This window comes from Gallus gallus, chromosome 5 (genome assembly GCF_016699485.2).
Source record: "Gallus gallus isolate bGalGal1 chromosome 5, bGalGal1.mat.broiler.GRCg7b, whole genome shotgun sequence".
NCBI lineage: Eukaryota > Metazoa > Chordata > Aves > Galliformes > Phasianidae > Gallus > Gallus gallus.
Window position 1 is genome coordinate 31,566,519 of NC_052536.1, and position 24,529 is coordinate 31,591,047.

The 24,529-nt window shown below is 34.0% G+C and overlaps 1 protein-coding gene across 15 annotated transcripts in view; it reads left to right on the forward strand.

Moving 5' to 3' along the window:
* Window positions 1-24,529, forward strand: part of DPH6 (diphthamine biosynthesis 6) — a 293,683-nt gene that overhangs the window by 202,305 nt on the left and 66,849 nt on the right. Inside the window, exon 13 of one of the 15 annotated variants that reach the window (XM_015287351.4) lies at window positions 21,037-23,414. The exons of the other annotated variants lie outside the window; for them this stretch is intronic. Coding sequence (XP_015142837.4) covers window positions 21,037-21,126 — 90 coding nt within the window. The 3' untranslated portion in view covers window positions 21,127-23,414. Of the gene's footprint in view, window positions 1-21,036; window positions 23,415-24,529 lie in introns of those variants that run through there. 15 annotated transcript variants of the gene reach the window in all.

A 24,529-nucleotide genomic window follows, 5' to 3' on the forward strand; every position in this document is an offset into this window, starting at 1 on the left:
TGTTTATTACAATTTTAGCAAACTATCAAATAAAACTTGAGTTGGTGAATGAAAGTTTTGTTTAATTGTGCAGAAAATATTTTTTATCTATCTACAGAAAAAACTAGTGATATTCAAGGAACTGTTTTCAAGTATTTTCTTTAATTTTTAAAATTTATGGTAGAATACAGATGCAAGAATTAAATTATTACAGGAAAGCACAGGGAAATTAAAATATCCTTTAAACATATGTCCTGAAATTTCTTAGCGATTCCACTGCTCTTTATCAAATACTGCAATAATGCAATAATGCAAACAGAGTAATGTTTGTCGTTTTTCTAATGCTATTTGTTAATGCTCTTTTTTTTTTTTTTAAATCAGACTCAATAAGAAAGGGTAGAGTAATCGTTGATATATCTGTAGGTAGAATATTAAAGCCAATTGAAATCTTAAGGCTTGATTGGGTTAGCCACATGCTTAATTTTTAAGTTAATGTTAATTCCTAGTATATGTGCTAAGAGTTAGACATAACTTTCCTTTGGTCATGATTACTGCAAACCAAAATAATCAGTAGGCGTCATTAAAACAGATCACTGCTCTTGCAATGATGTTTCTGCTTAGCATTTGTTGTATTGCATCCATTGTACCAGCACCAAAAATTACCAGAACTTTAATACTATTAAATACCAAAAATGTTGTGTTGGACTAAATTTTGGTATTGCTGTGTACTTCCATGAAAGTATATTTATATTGCAGTCAGTTGGATTTTTCTCCTAACTAGTGGGTTCAGGAGCTGAATAAAGTGAAAGGGGAAAGAAGAGAAAGAAAAGGAAAATAACAATGAATTGAATTCAGAATTGAATGATGCAAAGGAAAAAACAAATATTTCAGTAAAATATGCCAAATGAAACAAAGCAGACATTCAATGTTCAAAGCTTTGGGTTGAAAATAAAATGCTGGCTATGTTTGATTAAGGGGTTAGCTGTAGAATTAATACAACAAGAAAAGATAAAAAATATGAGAGAAGCTAAAACGATTCAGACAGGATGTAGGCAAAGTGGACAGAAATAAAGAGAGAGAAGGAAATTCATCCTGCAGAGATGTTCTGCTGTCACTCTCAGATAAGTATTGTCTCTAGAAAGGTCAGTTCAGGAATTGCTGAATGACAGAAGTGATAGGGGAGAACCACATCATCTGATGTAAGAGGGGTAAAATAGGCCTCAAGTTGTAATTTTTATCACTGATAGAACAGTGTTTACTTTGACAAATCTATGAATTCACCCTAGAAATGTGTGGGGAGTTTTAGTGAATGTGACTATACGTTTTTTTCCTTCATTTTGTGATGTCACAAATTTTTCACTCCTAAATGCGTGATATTGCATATTCACATGGGACCTGAACACTGAGACCCCTAGAAGGAAATTACTATTAGAAGTGGTACTGAATACTCAAATTGCTGTATGCTTTTAATCCACTAGATTATGTTAATAATTATCACAAATAACAGCTCTTTCCTTGCATAAGTGAATCCTCTAGACCAGTTTGGTTTGCTCTTTTTTTCATTTGTTATTAGTCACATGAGGCAATATTGATATTGAATTTGTTGTTAATTTCCTTTTTTTTTCAACCTAATTTTTTTATTGGAAAATTTCAGATCATATTAATAAATAGAAAATGCATCACCCTCCCTCCCCCCCCCCCAAAAAAAAAAAAAAGAAAAAAAAAAAAGCAGCAGGATAAACGTTGTGACCTTCTAGTGAGAAACAGTATGGCATGCATAAAGGAGTGCTGCATTAAATGGAGGAGGGGGGAGAAGGAAGTGGGTAATTATTTGTAGCAGTGCTTTTACTGTTGTTGGAATGAAACAGACTAACAGTGGCAGCAGTCATTTTGCTGAATCAAAGTCCATGTTAGTCGCATTATACACTGCCACAAAAGGTTGTTAAGGCTGGTATTAGCATGTACCACTGAGGACATTGGAAGGACTCGATCTGTCACACTAAATCGCCTTCTTGCCCTCAACCATTGAAGTCTCCGGCTCCTCTGACATGTTCTTTCATTAATGGCCTGGCCTTGACAACTGATCCTAATTGCCTCTGAACCGCACTTCATGTATTATTGGTGTCTGCCTGCCCTGGTTCATGTCAACAAGCCGCAGCATGCACAGGGTGTGCCCGGTGCCTTTTGCTGAGATGATGCTCACATAGTCATTTACCTCTGAGGGTTTGGGTCTCACTGGGAGTGAAGTATAAAGCTAAAGATCTTCTTGTCTCTTCTTAGTAATTCTTTAATGCAGATCTGTGCTGTGTACTTATTAGGCATGTATGAAGACTCAGTAAAGCATCAAGCCAATTATACAACATTCCATTAAGGCATAGACAGTAAATGCAAAATAAAACTTGTCTGAATTTTAGTTTCTATGTGTTTCTTTATTGATTCTGAAAAACTTATTGAACTAGAAAGTATGGCTTACATTTTGTTTTTCATAAATAAGAATTTTTTTCTAATCTAAAGTAATGGTATAGAAGAAATATTATCCACAATACTGACACGATGACATTCCTGTAGATTGAAAGGATCTAACTATATAAATACATAGCAAAATTTCCTATTATTCAGTATACAAATTAAAATAAGATCTATTTAATCTATCTCAGCATTCTCTCTTTTTTAATGAAACAGCATCGTAAGTATATTTATTAATATTTCTGAAAACATTTTTAAAGCCCACATTTCATTTAATAAAGCAGTATATTTTTTCTTGAGTCTAAAATCTTTTAATTTCAGTCTTGCAGACTGCAAAAACTGATGCATTTCAATTCTCCTCTTGTTGTACACATCGTATTTTTACTGTGAAGTTTTATTTTTAAATCTGTAATATTTGCCTGTCCAAAATATTTGTATGTTCTAAGCATTGCTATGATTTTAAACTCATATCACTTATTGTGATATTATCATTTTTGTGATTACTTCAGTCATTGAGAAAACTAAATAATTTGAATGGGGAGCCTTTTAAGCATGCAAGTTCTACCAGTGATGATAAAAAATAAATCACAGAAGCTCTTTGGTGCTAGGTATCATTTAGCCTAATCTAGACAGTGACATTTGGGCCACTAACAGCGTAATCATAGTTATTGCTACAAATTGCTCCATGTTTGAGTTTTAATGTTATAAGTAAATTATGCCACAGGATAAAATATATGCTTCTTTGGGAATTAAACCTGTTTATTTCAGCAAGTGGATGTGTAATACTAGGTAGTTAGCAAGTTTCTTCCATGTAGTAACACTGCCACCTTCTGAGCTAGAGAAGAATGACTCAGAGATGTAGTCTATCCCAGGGAGTTTCTGAAGAATGCATTGCAGGTTGGTTGTTTTCTTTGAGTGAGCAGCATAACCTCCCAGAGTCAAAAGTGCTCAAGAACAGAAATTGCCTGAAACTTGTTGACACAGTGGTTTCAGAATCTGTGGGAGGTAATTTAGATTTTCATAAAGATTGTACTCCTCCTGTGAAAGGCTTTTAGGCTAGAAGAAACAGGCAGAAAAAGTGTACAGGTAAAATTTTGTTTACAATGCTTTTCCAAAGTTTTACAGTAGTATATTCATTTAATTCCAGAAGAAAAAAAGCACATTGTTTTTCTCTATACTCTGTCAAAGGACTGATCAGGAATTAATTCTGATGCAAGTGTTACACAGGAGGAAAGGTTGCTCAGTGGTTTTAGGGCAGGGGTGGCCACAGCTGGGATTAGAAGATGAAGGGGATTGCAAATGTTCCTTCACCATCATTCATTCAGACAACGTGCCCTTCAGCAGAACAGCAAGCCCTTCTGATTTTCTCGAATTAGGAAGATTAGCATGAAGCGCATAATGCAGGATGATGGAATTTGTCATAATTTGCATTGTCCTGGAAAGATTCAGTTTGATAGAGCGATGCATCTCAGAGCATGTCATGTCCCACGGGCAGGTCATGGAGGAAGCTTGGCAGAAATAATTTTGCGATATGTGCATCGGTTGTAAATGCCTCATAACCAATTTGTCAAAAAAAAAAAAAAAAACCACACACACACCAAAAAAAAAAAAAAAAAAAACAAGAAAAGTGGAGGTCAGGAGACTTGAAGGAGGTGGACATTTTCCCAAACGCATGTGGAAGTTAGATATGATAATGGTAAATTAGATGTATCATTTTGGAATAAGACATGATTGCATGCAATAAATGAACACCTTGACTAGGCACCTCATGAGTTACTGATACAATTTCTGTTTCTACAGTACATAAGAAAGATAAATCTTTCAGATAACTGCATTATGAGGTTTATTTATGAAAATTCCTTAGAGAAATTATCAGACACAAATGCTTCAGAATCAGTTTTCTGAGTGATTGCTTCTGACCTTGATAATGTTCCCAAACTGCAGATAGAAAAGGATAATCAGCATGTAGTTGACAAAACGGACATGACAGTGTTACTTATATGCTGCGGCATTTCTCAAAATAGGCATGTAGAATTCAGACAGGCAAGGGGAGCATACTTATTTACAGTAGCATAGCAAGAAGAAAAGGTCCAATGTCATGAATTGACCATAGTTTATTTCTGGACCATCTGACAATGAAGCAACAGTCTTTGATATTTAGAAATCTCTTCTGCCCAAGAACATTATAACTAGTACTCATAGGTTATGTTATTTATCATTTCAATATCTGGTTCTACTTGAGGAAGACATTTTGCAATGTCTCCTTTATTTGTCTTTTGTTATACATTTCAAACAACAGATTAATGCCATTGGTGCAGTAACACTGATCTTTTGTGACAGTTGAGCATTTGCGAGTTGAGGATCTAATAATAAAATCAAAATAAAAAGGAGGGAAAATGAAAAGAAAATTGTCACTTCTAAGGACCTGTTTTACTGTCCATGGTATTCAAATAATTCTTCCTACCTCAGGTTGATAGTCAGATGGTTAATACAGTAGAATTCAGATTTTTGAAAATGATTACCTTAGGGTACAACTCAATATAAATAAAATTGCAGGCACTTGGGTCAAGATACATGTGACACTAACATTACTGCATAATTGTAATGTGGTCAAGCTTTTTAGTCAGGGTTTTTTGTTTACAGAGCTCTGCATAAGAGCTGTATTTTATATTGTCAATCCCCTCCCCCCCCCCCAAAAAAAAAAAATTCTGCTAGTGCTGTGTAGATTCTTTGAGTTCTTAATTATCTTCTCCATAATTTGCAGCTTAAGTTTTCAAATCACTATGCTTGTCAGAGATCATAACAAATGTGTGGAATCAATGGAGAAAAACGTTATTTCTATAACAAAAAAAGGTTCCTACATTCTGGTCTATATATTACAAAAAATTTTAAAAAATAAAACAAATAAAAAAGAACTTTATCTGTTATAGAATTGGAATACTATATACTGCATTATTTAATATTTAGTACAGTACAAGGGAAAGGAAAACAATTGTAAAAACCAGCATGTGTTTGTATTACTTTGCTGGGTGATCTATGATGATTATGTTTTCAACTGATAGAATAAATAATCTTTGCCTCTCTGTTTAAAGGGTGGTTAATATTTTATTCTTAAGATATATTTTGTAACTTTTGAGTGGAAAGCAACAAGTGTTCATGTTTTCTTTGCTGTTGTCTCTCAGAAAATGTTTTGTACTGTTTACTAGTCCTCGTCACTTTGGTCAGATTGAATTGAGTTTTGAGGGCTAATGTTGATGAGTGTACAACTTTGAGTTATTCCTTGAGTTTGCAGTGAGTACTTGATGATTGATAGTATTTTCCCGTATAACTTAATTTTTGAATATAGAAAATACAACATTTGGATATATGAGAGCAGAGCAGAAAAACATAACTGAAGCGATTGAACAATATAAGAGTTCTTAAACTTTCTGTTATTGTTTAATGATTTGTAATACAATCTTGATAGAGAATATTCAAACAATATTCTTTCATTTGGCCTCCAGCTGTATTTTCTTTCTAGTGTTTGGTGATGGATTTAAAATGTGCCTATAGGATTCCCCTTTCTGACAACAATCTATGTAAAATACTTAATTTATACTGTGCACTATTAATGATATTTTGTTAAGAATACATTCAGTGATGGATCAAGTTGTGTGAGTATGAGAGAAAGATGTGATGCAACTTCTTATGTAATGTTTTCTCAACATTTGCCATTTTCAATCATGAGTGTTCATTTATTACTTTTCTGGGATCCTTGCCATATCAGTATGGAATTTAACAGCTTATTATGTTGAGTAGAATTCACATATTCCCTTTTTCTACTACCTCTGAAAAAGGCACTAAGTGATAAGAGTTGTTCAGTTTCACTGCCATTTATATAGGGGGCACTCTGGAATGAATAAAAAGCAGAAATAAAGACTGCTGTGTCTGAAGAGCAAATTTTTCTAGCTAATAGTTAATATACTGCATAAGAAGATACTTAAAATCCAATTCTTTTCTCTACCACACTCTACTAAAGCTACTAATGCAAATGGAAGGAGAGTCCGTAAGAGGAAAACTAGGGATATTTTTCTAGATTCATTAAGGTTTCAGGTAGAAGAACACATATCCCAAGTGGTTCTTCCCTTTTGTGTTTCCATTACATTTTTCTTTGCTTTTCTTTCATATCTTTCACATTTGGAAATCTTCAGATAAATTAGTCTTGACAGTACTTCATACATACATATTAAATATCCTTTGAATATTACTTTGCTCTAAAGAGGTTTTGTCTACTGACTGTCAGTGACTTCCAACATAGTTTATCAGTATTTGTGAGGAAAAAAAAAAAAAACACATGATTTTTTTCTCTCCAGTCGTTCATGCAGCAAGTTCAGTCTAAAACTTTCCAGTTGATCTGCATTCTTTTTATTCATAGAGTTCTTAACTGAAAAGATTCTTCAGATTAAGTTCTGCACATATGTAAAATGCATATATGTAGTGTGCATTTATGTATTTCTTTGTCCGTCTTATTCTTTAGAGCTTCCTGTGTAGTTTTTGACTTGTAACTGAGGAGTTAATCTAAAAATATTGAAATGCCATACTCTGAAAGTAGAGGTTGGAACAGTCTGTGGTTTTAACACCCTCAGTAGGCTGTGCCAGTCACCCAGGTCAAGAGAATGCAGACAAAATGGAAGGCAAGAAATCATAAGTTAAGCAGGGAATGCAAAGTCCCTTGATACTCTTCTGAAAATACGTCTTTCACTGGCCTTTCTCTTTCTGTATGTGAATTCTCTAGAAATTTAACTCATTCCCATTTTATGGGAATAGAACAAATATGTTTATGGGACATAGAACAAATGTATTGTGAAGTCTGATTCTTCTTGAAATGTTGCATCCTCTACATATTCTCTTAAGCTGATCTGCAAAAAGGAGGAAAGAATTCAGGGAAGAAGAGTTAGATTGTTTATATACAATACAGAGTAAACATGGTATTCTGAGTACATTATGGTAAAGCTAATGGAGAATCTGTGAGTAGAAAGATACTGTGTGTAGATGGGAAACTGAATCCTTTCTATACTGCCCTCACCCAGCTAAACTATGCTGGACTGTAAGCATTTCAGTTAACCAGCTTAAAAACAGAAAGAAAGAAAAAAACTACTTCAAAAGTAATGCCTCCTATTTATTTCCATGGAAACTACAAGTGCAAAGAGTTTAATAGTAGCTAATAGGTGTTTAATAGTATTAATTCTTTACTTTGTTTAGAAACCCTGCATGCATCTTCCAGCAAGAGCTCCGGATCCTGAATCTCTGCTTATTTTAAGCATATAAAACCAAACTGAGAATTGAAAAGAGGAAGTAATTTGTCCTTTCTCTTTACTGTGCTTTAAAACACAACACATACAAATAACAGCTGCAAATTACAGTCTCCTCTTCCAAATCCCTGTAGTTTGCAGTGACTTGTGCAGACTTTTAAAATTTATAGCAGCTTATGAATCACTGTAAGATTGTATCCAGAGCATTTTTAACAATTGTGAAGTTTCAAATAGGAAACTGTCTCTTCTTTCCATAACAGTCAAGGCCCTGGGATTATTCTGAGTTTCTTTTCATAAAAGAGATATTGTTGAATTGTTTCCTCAGGGGAAAAAAAAAAAAAAAAAGAAAAAAAAAAAAAGCATTTCGCTCTTAGGATTTTGGTAGCTCCAAAATGAGAAATCTGTTACTGTTTTCTTTCAGATTTACCTTTGCATTTTTGTGGGTCCAATTTCTTTCACAGTAAGGCTTAAAATATTCTCTGTTGAGGTTGTAGGTTTCCTGATAGCCACACGTATTGTATCTGATTTAAGATTTTGCTTATGAACAGGGCTTGGTGCAACTGTGGACCTCAGAAGAACAATTGAAAACAACAGTCACTTAATGTCTAAAAAGCATTTTCCCTCTTTTGTTTGTTCAACAACTTATTCAAAAAACTTAAAATTTTATTTCCTTTATATGCAGTTTTCATGAGCAGCCATCTTTGAGCAGGCCATTAAATTATGTCATTATATATATTACTTCATATTCTCTTCCTAATTTTACCATTAATGTTTTCTTCTTTCAATGAAGACATGGATCTGCATTAATCTAAAAGCTTATTTTTTTGAGAGAGAGATCCAGCAAGTCATAGAAAGATGATCAACTTCTTTTTACTTTTATTTTCCCAAAACATTTCAGTAAGGCAAGACCATATCATAGGGAATCTCCAAGGCTTAACTTCCCGAAGATACTATTTCTGATCTTACTTGTCAGCTTGGTAATTGGTAACTAATTACTCCCTACCTTCTTTATTTTGATTTCTTGTCCAGCCAGGTGTTTACTATCTCAGTGGTACAGTACAGAATGTAACAAAAGCATGTTAGAGAAGCGTGTCTAATACAAAGAAATGATAAAAGGTATTCTGCTATCCCCAAAAGCAAAACCTGATGTAAAGACAATGTTATACCAAAAGTATATTAGAAAAACCTGATGGATACAAAACCGTAGTAAATTCTGCCATTATTGTAACTGGAGAAACTAAAACATAATTTTCAGATCATGTGAAAAGGGTCTGTTTTATCTTGCATCTAATTTCAACAAGAAAAAAAGTAAATTGATATAGATTAGTATCAGCTGCAGTGATGTTGCATTTTGAAGGTATAAAAAAAGTATGTACTTGATAGAGTGTCCATAAAGGTACTGTTCTTAAACTGCACTTTGAAAAGCTACTTGTGGGTAAGGAAAAGTAGAAATTTGTATTCCATTGCAACCTATACTCTAGATTCTAGTTCAAATGCTTATATAAATATGAGAATTACATATTGAAAATATTAATAATTTTGCTTTTGGATTCTGCTTTTCAACATTAAACTGAACAGTTTTGGATAGTTTTGTACTATTTGAAATATTGTAAGGATGGGATTCTTTATTATAAGAGCTCAAGCATACAGATGTGAGTAAGGTTCACTTATTTGATTCAAATCTTAATTTTAACTCATGTAATAGTTAACCATTAATAGTTACAGTCTCAATAACTGTATGTCTTGCAAACAAAATTACAGTGTTTTGTTGTTTTTTGGAAGAAAATCCTCATGGCATACATCTAGTATCATAGAATAATTTAGTTTGGAAAACACTTTCAAGGTCATCAATTCCAACCATGAAAATAAGGTATGAAAATTTCAAAATTTCTATGTTTAAGTTAAAATAAATGTTTGGGGTTTTATTTTGTTTTGTTTTGTATGTTTGTTTTTGTTTTGTTGAGGTTTTTTTTAGTCTTAGAAGAAAAGCTTAAATTTCTATTTTACTTCTAGCTCCAGGTGAAACTACCTTGAAACATTTTACTAGGTAATTATGTAGTTGTAATTTTTATTCCACGGTCTGTTGAAAAACAACTACACCGAGGACAGTATTTCTCTGTGAAGTTGAGTCACATGACTGAGTGGAGAGTATATACAATTTAAATATAATTCTTTCTTGCTGTCCAGTAGTCAGTACATTTATTAAAGTCAGAAAAAACAGTGTATTCATGTATTGTGACTTTATTGTTGCAGAAGTTGCAGTTAGAGAACTTCTGTTTGTCCAACCTGTTGCCACTGTCCTGTTGCTAGATGTACGAAATGCATGGAAGTGTTTAGCATAGGCATATGATGTGTAGGTGTAAGCAAAACTTAAGAACTGAGGGAAATTTGTTGTAAAAATTTACACTATTAGTACTTTGGGCAGGAATTGGACTTGTGCAAAACATTTGACACTGTCCCGCATGACCTCTTTGTTGCTAAGTTGGAAAGAAAGGATATGAGGGATGGACCACTCACTGATAAGGAATTAGCTGGATGGTCGCACTCAAAGAGTTGCAGTCAAGGCTCAATGTCCAAGTGGAGACCAGTGATGAGTGGCATTCCTCATGGATCAGTGCTGGGACTGGTGTTATTTAACATCGTTGTAGGTGGCATGGACAGTGGGATTGAGTGCACCCTCAGCAAGTCTGTAAACCATACCAAGCTGAGTGGTGCAGTCAACATGGTAGAGGGAAGGAATGCTATCCAGAGGGACCTAGACAGGCTTGAGAGCTGGGCCCATGCCAACTTCGGCAAGGCCAAGTACAAGGTCCTGTGTCTGGGTCAGGGCAGTCTCAAGCACAGATACAGGTTGGGTGGAGAACGGCTTGAGAGCAGCCCTGAGGAAAGGATTTGTGGGTATTGGTTCATGAGAGATTCAGCATGAACTGGCAATGTGCACTCGCATCCCAGAAGGGCAAGGGAGGTGATTCTGTCCCTCTACTCCGTTCTTGTGAGACCCCACCTGGAGTACTGTGTCCAGTTCTGGAGCCCCACACAGAAGGACATGGAGTTGTTGGAGCAGGTCCAGTGGAGAGCCACAAAGATGATCAGAGGGCTGGAGCACCACTGCTGTGAGGTCAAGCTGAGAGAACTGGGGCTTTTCAGCCTGGAAAAGAGAAGGTTCCATGCAGACCTTTTAGCAGCCTTCCAGTATCTGAAGGTGGCCTACAGGAAAGCTGGGGCAGGACTATTTATTAAGGATAGGTAGCAACAGGATGAGGGGAAATGGTTTTAAACTGGAAGAGGATAGATTTAGACTAGTTATTAGGAAGAAATTCTTTACCGTGAGGGTGGTGAGACACTGGAACAGGTTGCCCAGTGAGGTTGTGAATGTCCTCTCCATAGAGGCATTCAAGGCCAGGCTGGATGGGACTTTGAGCAACCTGATCTAGAGGGAAGTATCCCTGATTTTATAGCACGGGGGTTGGAACTAGATGATCTTAAAGTCCCTTCCAACCCAAACTGTTCTACTATTCTATGAATTTCAGGTGTAATAGCCTTGCAGTTACAGATCCAATTTGTGCTTATGGCACACTTGAAATACGTAGTTGATGTTAATATTGGGTGCATGTCCATGAGTGATGTTAATATTATGTATTATTTAGCTGGTGGGTTCTAAAACTCAGTTATCATGAGGATCAAATCAATAGAGATTGAAACTGAAATTACTTGTGGGGTTACATTTGAGCACATGAGAGAGTTTTGGATTTGACCAGGGCAATAGTATCTCACTTAATTGCTCAAGTGGCAGTTGGATATTGCAAGGGTTTATTATTACAGGACTTTCAGGTTATTTCTACTTAAATTCTACAAAAAGTTTTAAAACCAGTATTCTATGTCCTTTATTTAAACAAGCTGAATGCTCTCACTCTGCCTAATGGTTTTGGCTTAATTGTGACAGCTGAGAAGACTGTGCTGCCATCAGCTGGGAAGTTATGACTCAGCTGTCCTAGCAACAGCTCTATTGTCCCTCCAGTAAAACTGAGTTTACTGATAGAGCAGCTCCTAGTAGCTGTTGGTGATGCTGTATATATCTAAACAAATGTTATATGTCTCCAGGGCTATTAGTCACACACCTTTCAGGAAGAACGTCCCCACTTCCAAATCCTTGAAGTGAGTAAAATGCTCTGTAATACACCTGGATAAATTAGAATTAAATATATATATATTTCGAGGTTGAAATCAGTATTCATGAAAGCAGTAAACAGATTAGGAACTGCAGAAAAAAAAGGAGAAAGTTGTTTTTTAGAGTGAGATGTGGTAACTTCAAGAAATTTTGCAAGATCAGGAGATTGTTGTTTAATATGTTATATCCAAGTATTGTCTGCTGTTTGTTTCTTCCTTATACTTTACAAAGAAGTATACATTAAAAACAATGTTGTTCATTTAAAAGAAAAATTCAAGATTTGCCTTGAAATTTCTTGGGTTTTCTCAGAACCATTGTTAATTTTTAACCAGGGAAAAATATTGTCTCTAAATATTTAATAAATTCTTATTCTGAAGGAAATTTTAATTCCAACTGTCATTGAACTATGGTATTGTTTGTGGAAGAAGGGAGAAGTTTCGAAAACTTTTTGCCTGTAAAGGCCAATTGGTGGTTGAAAAATGTAGCAGAAAGTAGTAAGTTGGTTAAACGTTAGTCAAACAGGTAGTGGGGTCATCATATTATGCTCTCAGGAAGAAAAAAAAAAAACACAAAAAAAACCCATAACTGCTTTGGCAGATGAAGATGTGTATCAAACACAAGGGCTGAGTATGTAAACATTCCAGTTCCTTGACAATCCTCTTGGAATTGTTATGTCTATAATGCTGGCTTCTGAAAGTACTTAAACAATGAGGTCGGAACAGAGAGGTAATTCTGGATATGTCAACTGCAAGAACAGAAAAAAAAATTGTTTATACAGTTGTTTTGATATCTCATTGTTAACCACAATATTAAATTTAGGTGAAAAACAAACAAAAACCTACAAGGCGCACATTTTCAATCATCTTGTCAAATCATGAGCAGCCATTACATCACCTGCCATGTTTCAAAACACATGTTACTATTACTGGACAAGTGTTATGCACCTATATGCATTGTTTCATTGATATTTCATACTGATTGAACTAAAGGATCAGAAGCATAACTGCTAAAGGTAGAACCTGAAAGGAAGAAAGACCATGTGATGCTCACTGAAGAAGTTTCTGAATATGTTTCACATACAAGACTTTCTTTGTAAACCTGGGCAAATCACTGGATCATCTGTATATTTTCATAGTGCTTGTATTGGTCATTTACCTGTCTGTGGAGTCACAGAACTGTGGAATAGTGCCCACATAGAGTATGTGTGAAAAATGATTAATGCAGTAATTCAGTATCTTGTTACTTGTCTAGCTTCGTTGCTAGTGAGAATTCTGTTCCTGTCACTTCTGAAGTACTCAATAGAGGAGAGCAGGACCTTTTACCCATGTCTTTTTATTATTCTCCAGGGTCCTGCCAATCTTGTACTCTTTCCACTTAGTGAACAAGATACATTAGGGAGGCCAGTGGAAACCAGCAGTATTCATTGTTAGTTTGGAGAATCACTGGAATGAAATGAGGAATGGCCCTTGCCTTCTCAGGAGAATGGTGGTAATGCTATGTGAATGAGTCAAGGAAGGTAGAGCCACCAGAATTTAGGTTTAGCTGTATAGCAGTTGTGAAAAGCAAACGAACCAACCCTGTAGTCTGTGAACATCTGCTTGTTACACAAAGGAGAGCTCCTGCATAAAATGCATATGTGACATGTAAATGAAGAATGACTTCCAATAATGGATATATAAAAGATTAGAATAAAAATTATGCAGTCTGACTGAGTTGTGGGAATGACTAACTTTTGAATTTAAGTGACAAAATTCAGGGAGAATTCTAACTCAGAAATTTATAGTCTCATTCTAAGAGTGTGTTCCTCAATCTGAGCTTGGAGTAAACTTCCAAACTGCAGTGTTATGAAATAGTTTTGCTGAAGTGTATCATATGTCTCCTGTAGACAAAAGTCAGTAGCTGTTTCTAACATATTTCATCCTGAATTATTTTTCCTGCACTAATCATAGAGGTGCTTCTTACCACTGTATTGCAATGAGCTTCAATGTCATTTGACTATTCAGCGAAATTGAATTTTTCAGGTGATTTCTAGATTTGCATATTTTTCCTGCTGACTTGCGTATATTTTGTGATCTCTGTGCCTTAATAATCTTGTATCTTGATCTATCATACATGATCATCTTGTCATACTTCTATTCAATGGAGATCACAGAAGCTCTTCAGAGTCTTCCCATTGTCTCTATATTCTGCATTTTTTGAATGGAAAGACTGTAGCATGAGTATACATAGTACATAAACATAGTGCTGATAGTATACTTATGTTTAATTTCTTAGATGTATATATATTTATGCATATGTACACAAAAGCACATACTGCAGAAAGGCAGACCTTCTTTAATATCTCATGGTAGATTATGAATTGTTTGTCATTTTCCAAGAACCAAAATTCAGTGTGGTCTTTGAGAACCTAAACAGAGACATCATCTGTAAGTCTTCAAGGATCTTCTATTCAGCATCTAATAAGGAAGACTTGAAAAACCTAAGACTAAAATTCTGCAACATTTGTAGCTGAGTAACAAACCTAGGAATCTTATTGGTGGTGTGCTTTTGGTACATGGAAATAGTTGTTTTCATGTTAGGACTTACTACTCTTGATGTGATAAGGTAGGTTTTTGCATTTGAAAATAAAGTATGAATTCTTAAGATACAATACATAAACTAAGTTGTTCAACACTAAAAATTTCTACGTACCTTGAAATGTTTGTGGAAATGACATAGCACATTCATATACTTTTTAAGCGTCATAAGTTATGAGATATATGATAGAAGCAGGAAATTGGATTGTTGCACTGTGTTTTTGTTATATACTAATCTTAGATTAGTATTAGCTATTTTTTTGTTTTTGTTTTTGCTTTGCTGTTTTGTCAGTGATATTCCTGTTAGGAATTTGGTAGACTTTTGAGCTATATGTTTAGCCTTAAACAATAATAATCGTATAGTTTAAGTTATACTGCAGTTTGGCTTCCTAACTGCTAGATTTTGAGTTGGATCAGTTAGATACCATAAATTGCATGGCATATTTGTTTTTGTGGAAGAAAGACAGCAGACTTTAATTCTGTTGATATTTAACATGCATTTTATGTATTTGAAAATCATTTTCATCTTTAAGGTTCATCCATGTTTTGCCAGGTAGGAAAGAAAAACTGAATGCCTCTATAATAGGAAGAAAGCCTCCTAGCTTGTTAGGGACCAAAGAAGCCTTCTGCAATAGTCTGATTTCATGACAGTGAAGGTCATGAATGTTTTGAAGGAATAAATTGCAATGACATTCTTGCTGTGAAAAATTGGGCATTAAAAACCTGAAAATGTTTATTTTTGTCTCATTGTGGAGCAACCTGAGAACTGCCCTTATCAAGGTCAAATACCCAATACACAGGATTGGCAAGGTTTAGCCACCAGCTGCAGAGGCTTGTGTTTACTTTTTTGTATATGTCCCAGTTAAACTAACTCAAACACCCTACTGCTTTGGAAAGGGGGTAATTATAGTAATGACAGCTGAATAGGATGGGATTGTTGTGAAGGTTGAGGTGAGTATAGTAAATAATACATTAGCACTAACTGCAACTGTATTACTGAAAACTGATCTACTTTTGGTCATGCTGGAGACATGCAACTACTGTGGCTTACAAATATTGCAACTTTTTCTTGCAAACATTCACATGAGACAAACCTGGTTTTATTTCCTTATGGTTCAACTTTGTTCTAACTGTCTTGATAGGTAAGTGAATTTTTATCATGCAAAACTGCACTTTTAGAAATGTTGTTGAATATGTATATCTTCTGGAGCTATTACATTGATCACAGCCCTTGGACAAACAGCACATAAAGTTAAAAAGAGATCTATAATATGATAAGTTTATGTGGTGCTTAGTCTTTCAGAAGCAGTCTTCTCCTAGTGGGATGGAAAGGCTTTGGATAGATTACTAAACATTCAGTGAACATTTTCTTTCTGGGCTTTTCCCTCCTGTGAAGCAATCTGTCAGATCTTATTCTGTGTTTAAGGAACTGCCTGAAGAGTCTTGGTTAACTTGTCTGTGGCTCACACTGTGTGAAGTTTAAGCTTTCTTCTTTGTAACAATAACAAATCTGCAAGATTATTTTTTTTCCTTAGTTCTGAAAAGGCAGCAATAAATTTGAATTCTCTAAATGAAATTTAGACATTAGTCTGGTGTTATACATATAGTTCTGACATAAATCTAATTAATAAGAGACTATAGTAGTAAAATAACAAGAAATTTATTGATGTTTTAAACTCGTGCATAGTTTTGTTTTACTTTTCTGGTCTGAACTGCTGTTATAGTTTCATTCTTAAAAACAGGAGTGATGAATCACAATTTTTATCCCCACCTGGATAATCTGTGCTGGTCAGAGGCAATGGAAACTCAGGAAGATTTCAGCAAAGATAGTGAAAAATTCATTGATTATGTATATTTCAGTAAATTAGCAAGTGATCATTTAAAATATAAATCTTGAAACAATTAAGTCAAACTACAGCTTCTTATAATGAATAAAGTGTCTTTTTGAAATGTGAATATCTTTCACAATTTCTCTTTCAGTAATGTGCTTGTGCGCATATATATTTTAGCTGTGTATGTGTGTATATTTTATGATCAATGTTCATAAATCTTGGAGCATGAATTGCTGAATTCACTGTAGTTGTATGTTACTATTAGCACATAAATGACCAGCTCCTTCTATGATGTCTGGTTTTATAGATACTACATCCTTCTAGTGATGAGCTGTTCTTTACCTTGACGGTTTAATAAAAAGCTTTTAATGATATACTGTGTATATTACACTGATTATCTGAAAGAGCGTTGCAGCTTTAATGATGCCCATTTTGTCAGTGTAAGAGCTTAGCAGAACATAAGATGTTGTTCAGTATGACAGTTACTCAGTTTATACTTCAGGGAAGATATCAAAGCTAATATCTAGTTTGTAGTATAAATAATCTTTCATGATTATGAGTTAGGACGATTTGGGAGTGCTATCACTACAGTGACTCCTGTATTCCAGCTATTCAAAAGGATTTCTATTTCTATTTGTTAATCTTTCTACTCTTCAGTTGCAATTGCTAGAACAATAAACATGAATATTTTTTGCTTCTCAATCTTACATCTGTACTACAAATAATAAAGTCTGAAATATAGCAGCTCACAGAAATTGTTCACTGATATGCTTTATGTGAAAGGAAATGCAGGAGAAGATTGTCATGACTGCAGATTTATTGGACATTTATGTGATATCTGTATGGTTATGCTGCTGTATAGTTCATGGTGGTTCTTGCAATAACTTTAAAGTTAGGGAAGTGGCTGCTGTATTGACAGGATGAAAGTAGTAGTAATAAAAGAGGGGAAAAGAAGACAACATGCATTTACAGCTGAGGTGTTTAAAACTTGCTTATGCATCCTCCAGGTCATACAGATAGAGACGGAATGTTCTTGACCTGACAACTTCAGAATTTTTGATCAATTACTACTTAGATTTCAGAGGAACCTTTTCAAAACCTTACGACTTAATCCTCATTTATGACATTTCTACTTAGCTTCATTTCTCTGGTTCTCAAAGCAATGCTATTATTTCTGTATAAACTGTGATAAATATGCCTACAGCACTTCATGAACAAATAAAAACAAATTTCTTCTTTCATATCTACCCTATACAATCAAACCATATAAATAGATACTTATATACAGCATTGTTAATGACAATACTTCAAGGCTTAACTGTTAGCTATATTTTTCAGTAAGAATAAGTGCAATATACTAAATATCACAGGGGGAGATCCTAAATGAGATAAGTGTTCATCTCTGTCTTTTGTTAGGGATTCTTTTTGTAGCTTTCCTGTTACTATCAGTCTATGATCACTTCCTCTGTGTTGATACACATAGGAATATAAGGAACAGTTCTGTTCTTACAACTACTGTGATTTGTGACTTTTGTCAGAGTATGTCTGACTAACCATTTGGCTAAAATGGCAGCGCTGTTACAGCCATTTCAGCTGCTATCACTGTCAATCCCAATGAAACTGAACGGCTGTAATTATGAGATATTTTTGGGCAACATGCTTTATACAGACAGAACCTTTGAGGGCAGTAAATTCTAGGACACAAGGAAGGATGTGCAAGAACAATACTTTCCACTTTAAATTACACGTTTCAATATCTAATTAGAAAGTTGCAGTGGTTTTAGTGCTGACATCTGCTTTGTGTCATAGCAGGGAAATAGTACAGATTTTCATTCACTTTTGTTACAGATTTACTCTGTATTTTTAATGATATTTACACTTCATAGAAAGAAGGCAAGGAAAATTTTACATCACTTTGTGTGCCTCATATATTGCAGACCAGTTATGCATCTAGAGTAGAGTTATAAACTATGGCTGCAAACTAGGCTGCAAGCAAATTTTGCCTAAGGCATGAACCATAAATTAAAGTAATAATCATCTTTGTAAGAGACAACTTTTTTTCCATGTTCTTTTTTTTTTTTTTTAAACTAGGTCAGAGAAATTTAGGATATTTTAGAGTATGTACAGTATTGTATTGTTTGCCAGTACCTAATTTACAATTACAGAGCTGCATGAATATTGAAATGATTCAGCTTCCCATTATAAATGTATGTGGCAGTTTGGTTGTTGATCAGTTTATGAAGTTAATGCAAATGAAACTGTCTTCCTGTCAGCATTTGAAATATATAATGCAGTCATGTTGTATATTCAGGGACAGGCCATTGACAGTCAATTAACAAGTTTGATTGGTATGTCAACTCATTCTTTTGAATTGTTAATAGTATGTTAATAGCATTCATTTCTTTGTGCAGTCCCATTTGCAGCTTCACAGTTACAGCTATTTTTTATGATTCTGAGTAACCTAAAATAGTGCCTTAATAATAGATTATTAAACACCTGTCTGGTGTAGCTTAGGGAGGTTTTTCTAGACTGGGAGTTTGCAGTGGATCCCTTTGATATTCAAATCAACAAATGATAGCCTTTTTATTCAAAACGTAAGTTCTTTTGATGGTTAGCTTGTTAAGAAATATTCAGCTCCAGTCTGACCTGATCTGGTTTCCCATGGAAAAGATCTGATGCTGTTTGAAGGCTCATAAATGGAATGCCAATGACAATTTGTTGTTGACGTTTTGCTGCCTCAGCCTTCAGATGCTGCTGGTTGATGTGCCGCTTTAGCTTCACCAAATAATGCTTGCAGGTAAATGATCTTCTGATTGATCAGCTAGTTTCAAAGCAAAGAGTTCTCTTCTGTGGTCTGTAGTCATGGTTTTTAGGCTTGGAGGGGTACTTTAAAAGATGCATCAAAGTTGACAGATGAATCTCGAGGCAAGGAATGATGGGAGACAGCAGAATTATGGGAATATTTTTGAGAGAATAACATATTAGTGAGAGTTTTGAAGACCTTCAAAGGTCTATCAAGCCAGCTCCCTATAGCAGATTTATTCCTCCTTTAATTTTTTTTTTTTTTAATTAGGTACACTGGTTAACTCTGTGTTTCCTGTGTTGGGAAGGTGTAGTGCTGTAAAGATGCATTATTCTCTAATCGTGTTTCAAAGGGCTTATGTCATTTGAGTCTCACAATTATCTTTATCTGCATCCATGGCCTAGTCCTGCAATATGCAGCTTAGTGGCTGCTTCCACTAAATTTTGTGTGAAATCAAAGCATAACATCATTTTTACAAAGTCATGTTGTACAATGAGTTGCATTGCTTTACTCTAACATCTGTGATACTGTGGATTAACATTACAAAAAAATTAAAAGCATTAGTTGGAATTACTCTGTTTCTCCACCTTTTTTCATATTACATCTATAATACTTTCCTACCCATTTTCATTCCCTATTAGTGTTCTTCCTAATTCTAACACAGCTATTCTGAAGAATCAGGCTTGCTATTAGAAGTTCAAAACATACATCACAGAAATAGTTCATTTCTCTTTGTTTTAAGCACTTAATTATTCACTATCAGCATGTGATTATTTATTTATTTATTTATTTATTTTACAAAAGCGTGTAATGTTTTTCCCTATAAGAACTATAAACTCCTTCTGGCCTACATGGCAGATTCTATATGGCTTGTGGTTAAGTGTTGTGAAGACTTACACTGTCAAATGCAAATTCTGAAATCACATATTGAAAGCTGCTGCATACTGTATTTAACTGGACTTCTTAGCAAATAATTCTTACTGGCTGAATTTAGACCAAACATTTAAACAAAAAATAAGAGAAATTTTTTAACAACAAAAAAAAACCTCTTTTCACACCACCTCAAAACAACACCCATACATACTTTATACTGATAGATGAACAGTTAAGTCATTCAATTTCAATCTTATGTCAGGTAAATAGTCTATACATTTTGTACAGGACAGTTTCCATCATTACTTTTGGCAGTTTGATTAATTTTAAAATACTGTTTCATTGATAATTAGAAGCTTTTTCTGTGAGGCTGGAAGAAAAAAATATTAGACGTTTGTCTTGACATGTCAGGTCACATTTTCTGTGAAATGCCTACAATTTTCCTAAGTTTAAAAGCAAAATTATATATTTAAGCTGTTCTCTTTGGTACAGACTCTGTTTCTGAAGAGTTGCTCCATTCATGAATTCATGAAATTCAAATAACAAGTTCAAAGATTTTCCAATGATAACACCATTGACACTATTTCTAAGTCATCATTTCTTGTGCTTAAGTAAGTTTTAACCATTATACTTCAAAGTGAACTTCTAGATCACATCTCACATTCAGTTTCTAAAAGTATTTTTATTTTATTTTCAAAAATTAAACTGAAACTGAATTCCCTACATGGTTTCCACTTTATCACATCAGTTCTTATAAGTAAATTAAATATTTCACTAAAGCTGTGTCTGTACAGGCTCACCTTGGTGTAAATATTCCTCATTCTAAGGCTTATTCCACTAAGCGTCATTTTTTTCTATTATTCCTAAAAGCTAGAATGTAACATGGGCTGTCTCATAGAGACCTGGAATTCTTGAAATTTTAGTAAGTAGCTTCTTTTTGAATCATACTAAATTATCAAGGTAGAAATCTTACTCAGGAATACATCGACTTCTATTGAAAAGCTTTTCAGATCTTTGCTGATAATTGTTGTTTTATTTCATTTTGTAGAGAGGATCTTCCCATACAGTCTTAAATTTGTGCATATTATATTTAAAAAAAAAAAAAAGAAGAAGAAGGAGAAGAATAATACTGATCTGAGAACATGAGTTCCTTTAAACAAAGTAGAACAGTTCCTGTAGAAGGCCCTGAGAGATGTGCTTTCTGGGTTGCACATTCCTGCAATGGTACTGCAAAAGAACAACACCAAAGGAGATATTTGAACCTGGATCTCTGCACTGCTGCAGTTTGTCCTGATCTTTGGATTATTCCTTACTGAATTCTGCCTCTGTTGTCCTCTTATTTACCCCCTTTTAATTTCAAGGCTTCACTTTGTTCCCTTTTTCATATCAGAGGATAACTCCTCAATTAGTTGTTATATGTCAAAATACTATTTGTACGAATAATGCAAACAAAAAGAGCTGAGCACACAGTCATTTTGTAAGCATGGGTTCTAGACCTCACTTTATCACATAAAATGAGTGGAAACATGGTTGCATCTTAGTTGACAGAATATAAAATAGTTATTTTAATAGTAATCTCTCTAGTGGCATCTAGAAAACTCCATGAAAATAGGTAGTTTAAGAGAAAAATAATGTGAATGTACAAAAATAAAACAGAAAAAGTCAGAAAATATATAACACAAGATTCTAATTCTCAATCTAATGAATATATATTGTAGCATAGTGTATTATTATAATACTGCCCAATTGGAACAAAATATATGCACATATATATAATTAAAATGTGTCACGAACTTGATTTTTACATGGTACACGCTGCCATTTAGTCAATAGATAACTTCCTGTCAAGAAATCATGCCAGCATGAGAGAAAAATCTGCCCTCTGAAAGGTATATTGTAAAGTCTGCCTACACAGACTAATAATTTTTAAATTTCTGATCACACATTTAGGGACTTAGTATATATCTTACATAAGGAAGTTGTCTGTTCTGAAATTCTGATACAAAATTGGTGCTTAAGAATACAGTAAAAAAAATTATGAAAATGTGCTTGGATGTAGATGTACTTAGTGTTTTTCTGAGATTATTGATGTCTTTCTCTAGTTTTTCTTAGTTTTATTTGTTCTGCTCGGACTCTTTATAAGCAGTTGCTATACTACAAGGCAGTTGCATCAAAAACATTGCTAATGAATTTTTGACTTAGATTACACTTCACAATTACTGTACTTCTGAGGTTTTTCAATAATTTTCAATGTCAAATTACAATTTTTTTTTAATTTACAAATTCAATCATGATTTACTGCTCAGAACACACAGAATTTTAACTTTTCTTCTACTGCTAGATTTCATAGGATTTTTGCAGCTAATGTCACACTGTTCTTGATACCCAAACTCATTTCTTTGTCAAATTTGGTCTAATTTTGATGCAGAAAAGATGATATGATGTTAGTTTGGCCAAGAATATTAAATATATTGATTGGTTGTAGTTGTAGGTTTTAGTTTCTTTAAGTGTAATCAGAACTTTTTTCAAGTTGAATCCCAAAAGTGCCTTATGTAATGAAGTATTATAACCACAATATGAATAAATAGGTAAAATATTGTTATAAATAGCAATGAAATATATATTTTGTATAGGCTATATAATATGTGTTGCTATTACATATGCTGTACATATGTGTATAGCTATGACAAATCACTTTTCTTTTCCACTTGGAGGTGGTGGGGATATCTATTATAAATTGGACTTATGCACTGAATAGTCTTTGATATAAATTAATGTTTTAATTTTGCTTATTAAATAGTCACAGACATAAGTAAAATTCCCGTTAGACTGCATATACACAGAGAACAGGTGAACTAAGAAGCCGCACTGAATTGCTAAACTTTTATCACTTTTATCATTTTATCACTGAATTATCACTTCCAGCTTAGTAATACTGTGAATACAATTAACTGTTTTCAAATCAATTTTTTATTTTCTGAAAATATTTCTTTCCTTTCTCCCAGTTATCACAGACCATTACCGTAAGTATCCAGTGACATTCATAGAAGGCATGTTTTCAGTAAGAATTTTAAGCCAAGTGATGGCTGGGAAAGCAATCTTGTCTGTAAGAATGGAATATCATTGTATTAGTGCGTTTCATACAGTGTTAATTTTGTAGGGAATTATTGTAGTGGGATGAACAGTTTTTATCTTTCAGTGCAGAGTATTTTCTCTGCCTAGTTATCCACTAGGTAGAAAAGGGGAAAAAACTAACTTATTCTTCATAGTATTTTATAACTACAATCTTTATTCTCCTTGGATGCTATATTCCAGAAAAGTGTTACAGCCATGAGCAGTAACACCCTTGTAACCATAAGGGTGGTTAGGGTGGATGAACTTTCTGCTAGGTAAGTGGAAATATGAATAAACCTAATGAAACTTCAACCCAGAAATTTTTAGTGTGACTTATTGGACTGCTTTATCACTGCAGTTGTAGTTTACATGATGATTTAGTTTACTGTAAGTGGACATTTCCGGTAACAGCAGCAATTAATGTGAGTAAGATATGATGTATTTTAAGTGTTTTGTACGTTGCTGATTAAGGAAAAAAAAGTAGAGACAAGGCTTGTAGTTTAAACAAAAGTAAGTATATAAGGATATTTCATCACTTCTCTGTTTTCTTCCTCTTACTTTAGACATTGTGTGAATATAAGAACCTTCTTGTCCCACTCTTATATATGCTATCTGTTCCTCTAGAGCCATTCCCCCCAAAGTATAGGCAGAGAAAAATGTAGAAATCAAAGAGAGAACGTTCCAGTTGTACCGTTTTTTGTTGTTGTTTCATACACAGAACTGACAACGAAAGAATGATGTTATAAACCTATCCCCATCAGATTAAATTTAGTATAATAGTCATAAGTAGCAAAATCACAAATGAGCTGTCTCAGAACATCAAATGGATGTTTATCTAACTTCATGCAAGGTTTAGATATTTATTGTTTGAAAACAAAATATCCTTACCCTAGCTGATTAAAATGTTTCTCATGCTTTGAGTGCAGCTGTGCTATCCTATAAGCTGAGAATCGGTGTTATTAACTGTTAGGAATTTTTTTAAAAAAAGTACTTAAAAACTCTGAGCAATAATCTGAAATCATCTGAAACTTTGATATCACATGATCTTTTACAACATTCCTTTTAAAATCATAGGTTTCCTAAAGAATATGGTGTCAGTTTCTGACTTTTTAGAAAATTTTACTCCATTAGCCAAGGATCAGTGTTACTTGTTCTGGAACAAATATTTGGTAGGTCTGATGAGTCTAACCTCTTTCATGAGAACAGAGATGTAAACAATCTTCTTTTATGGTTAACTTGTTACTAGTTAGGAAGAGTTACGATGCAATGCTCAGTACTGCTGCAGTCAAGTTTTCTTCCATGATGTGAATATCTGTGATTCAAAATATTTTTGCCATATGTTCTGGTATATGATTTCATTTCTCCTAAGGCTCATATTGTTATTTTCTGCCTGTATTTCAAATCTGTTTCCATTTTTATTATTTCTA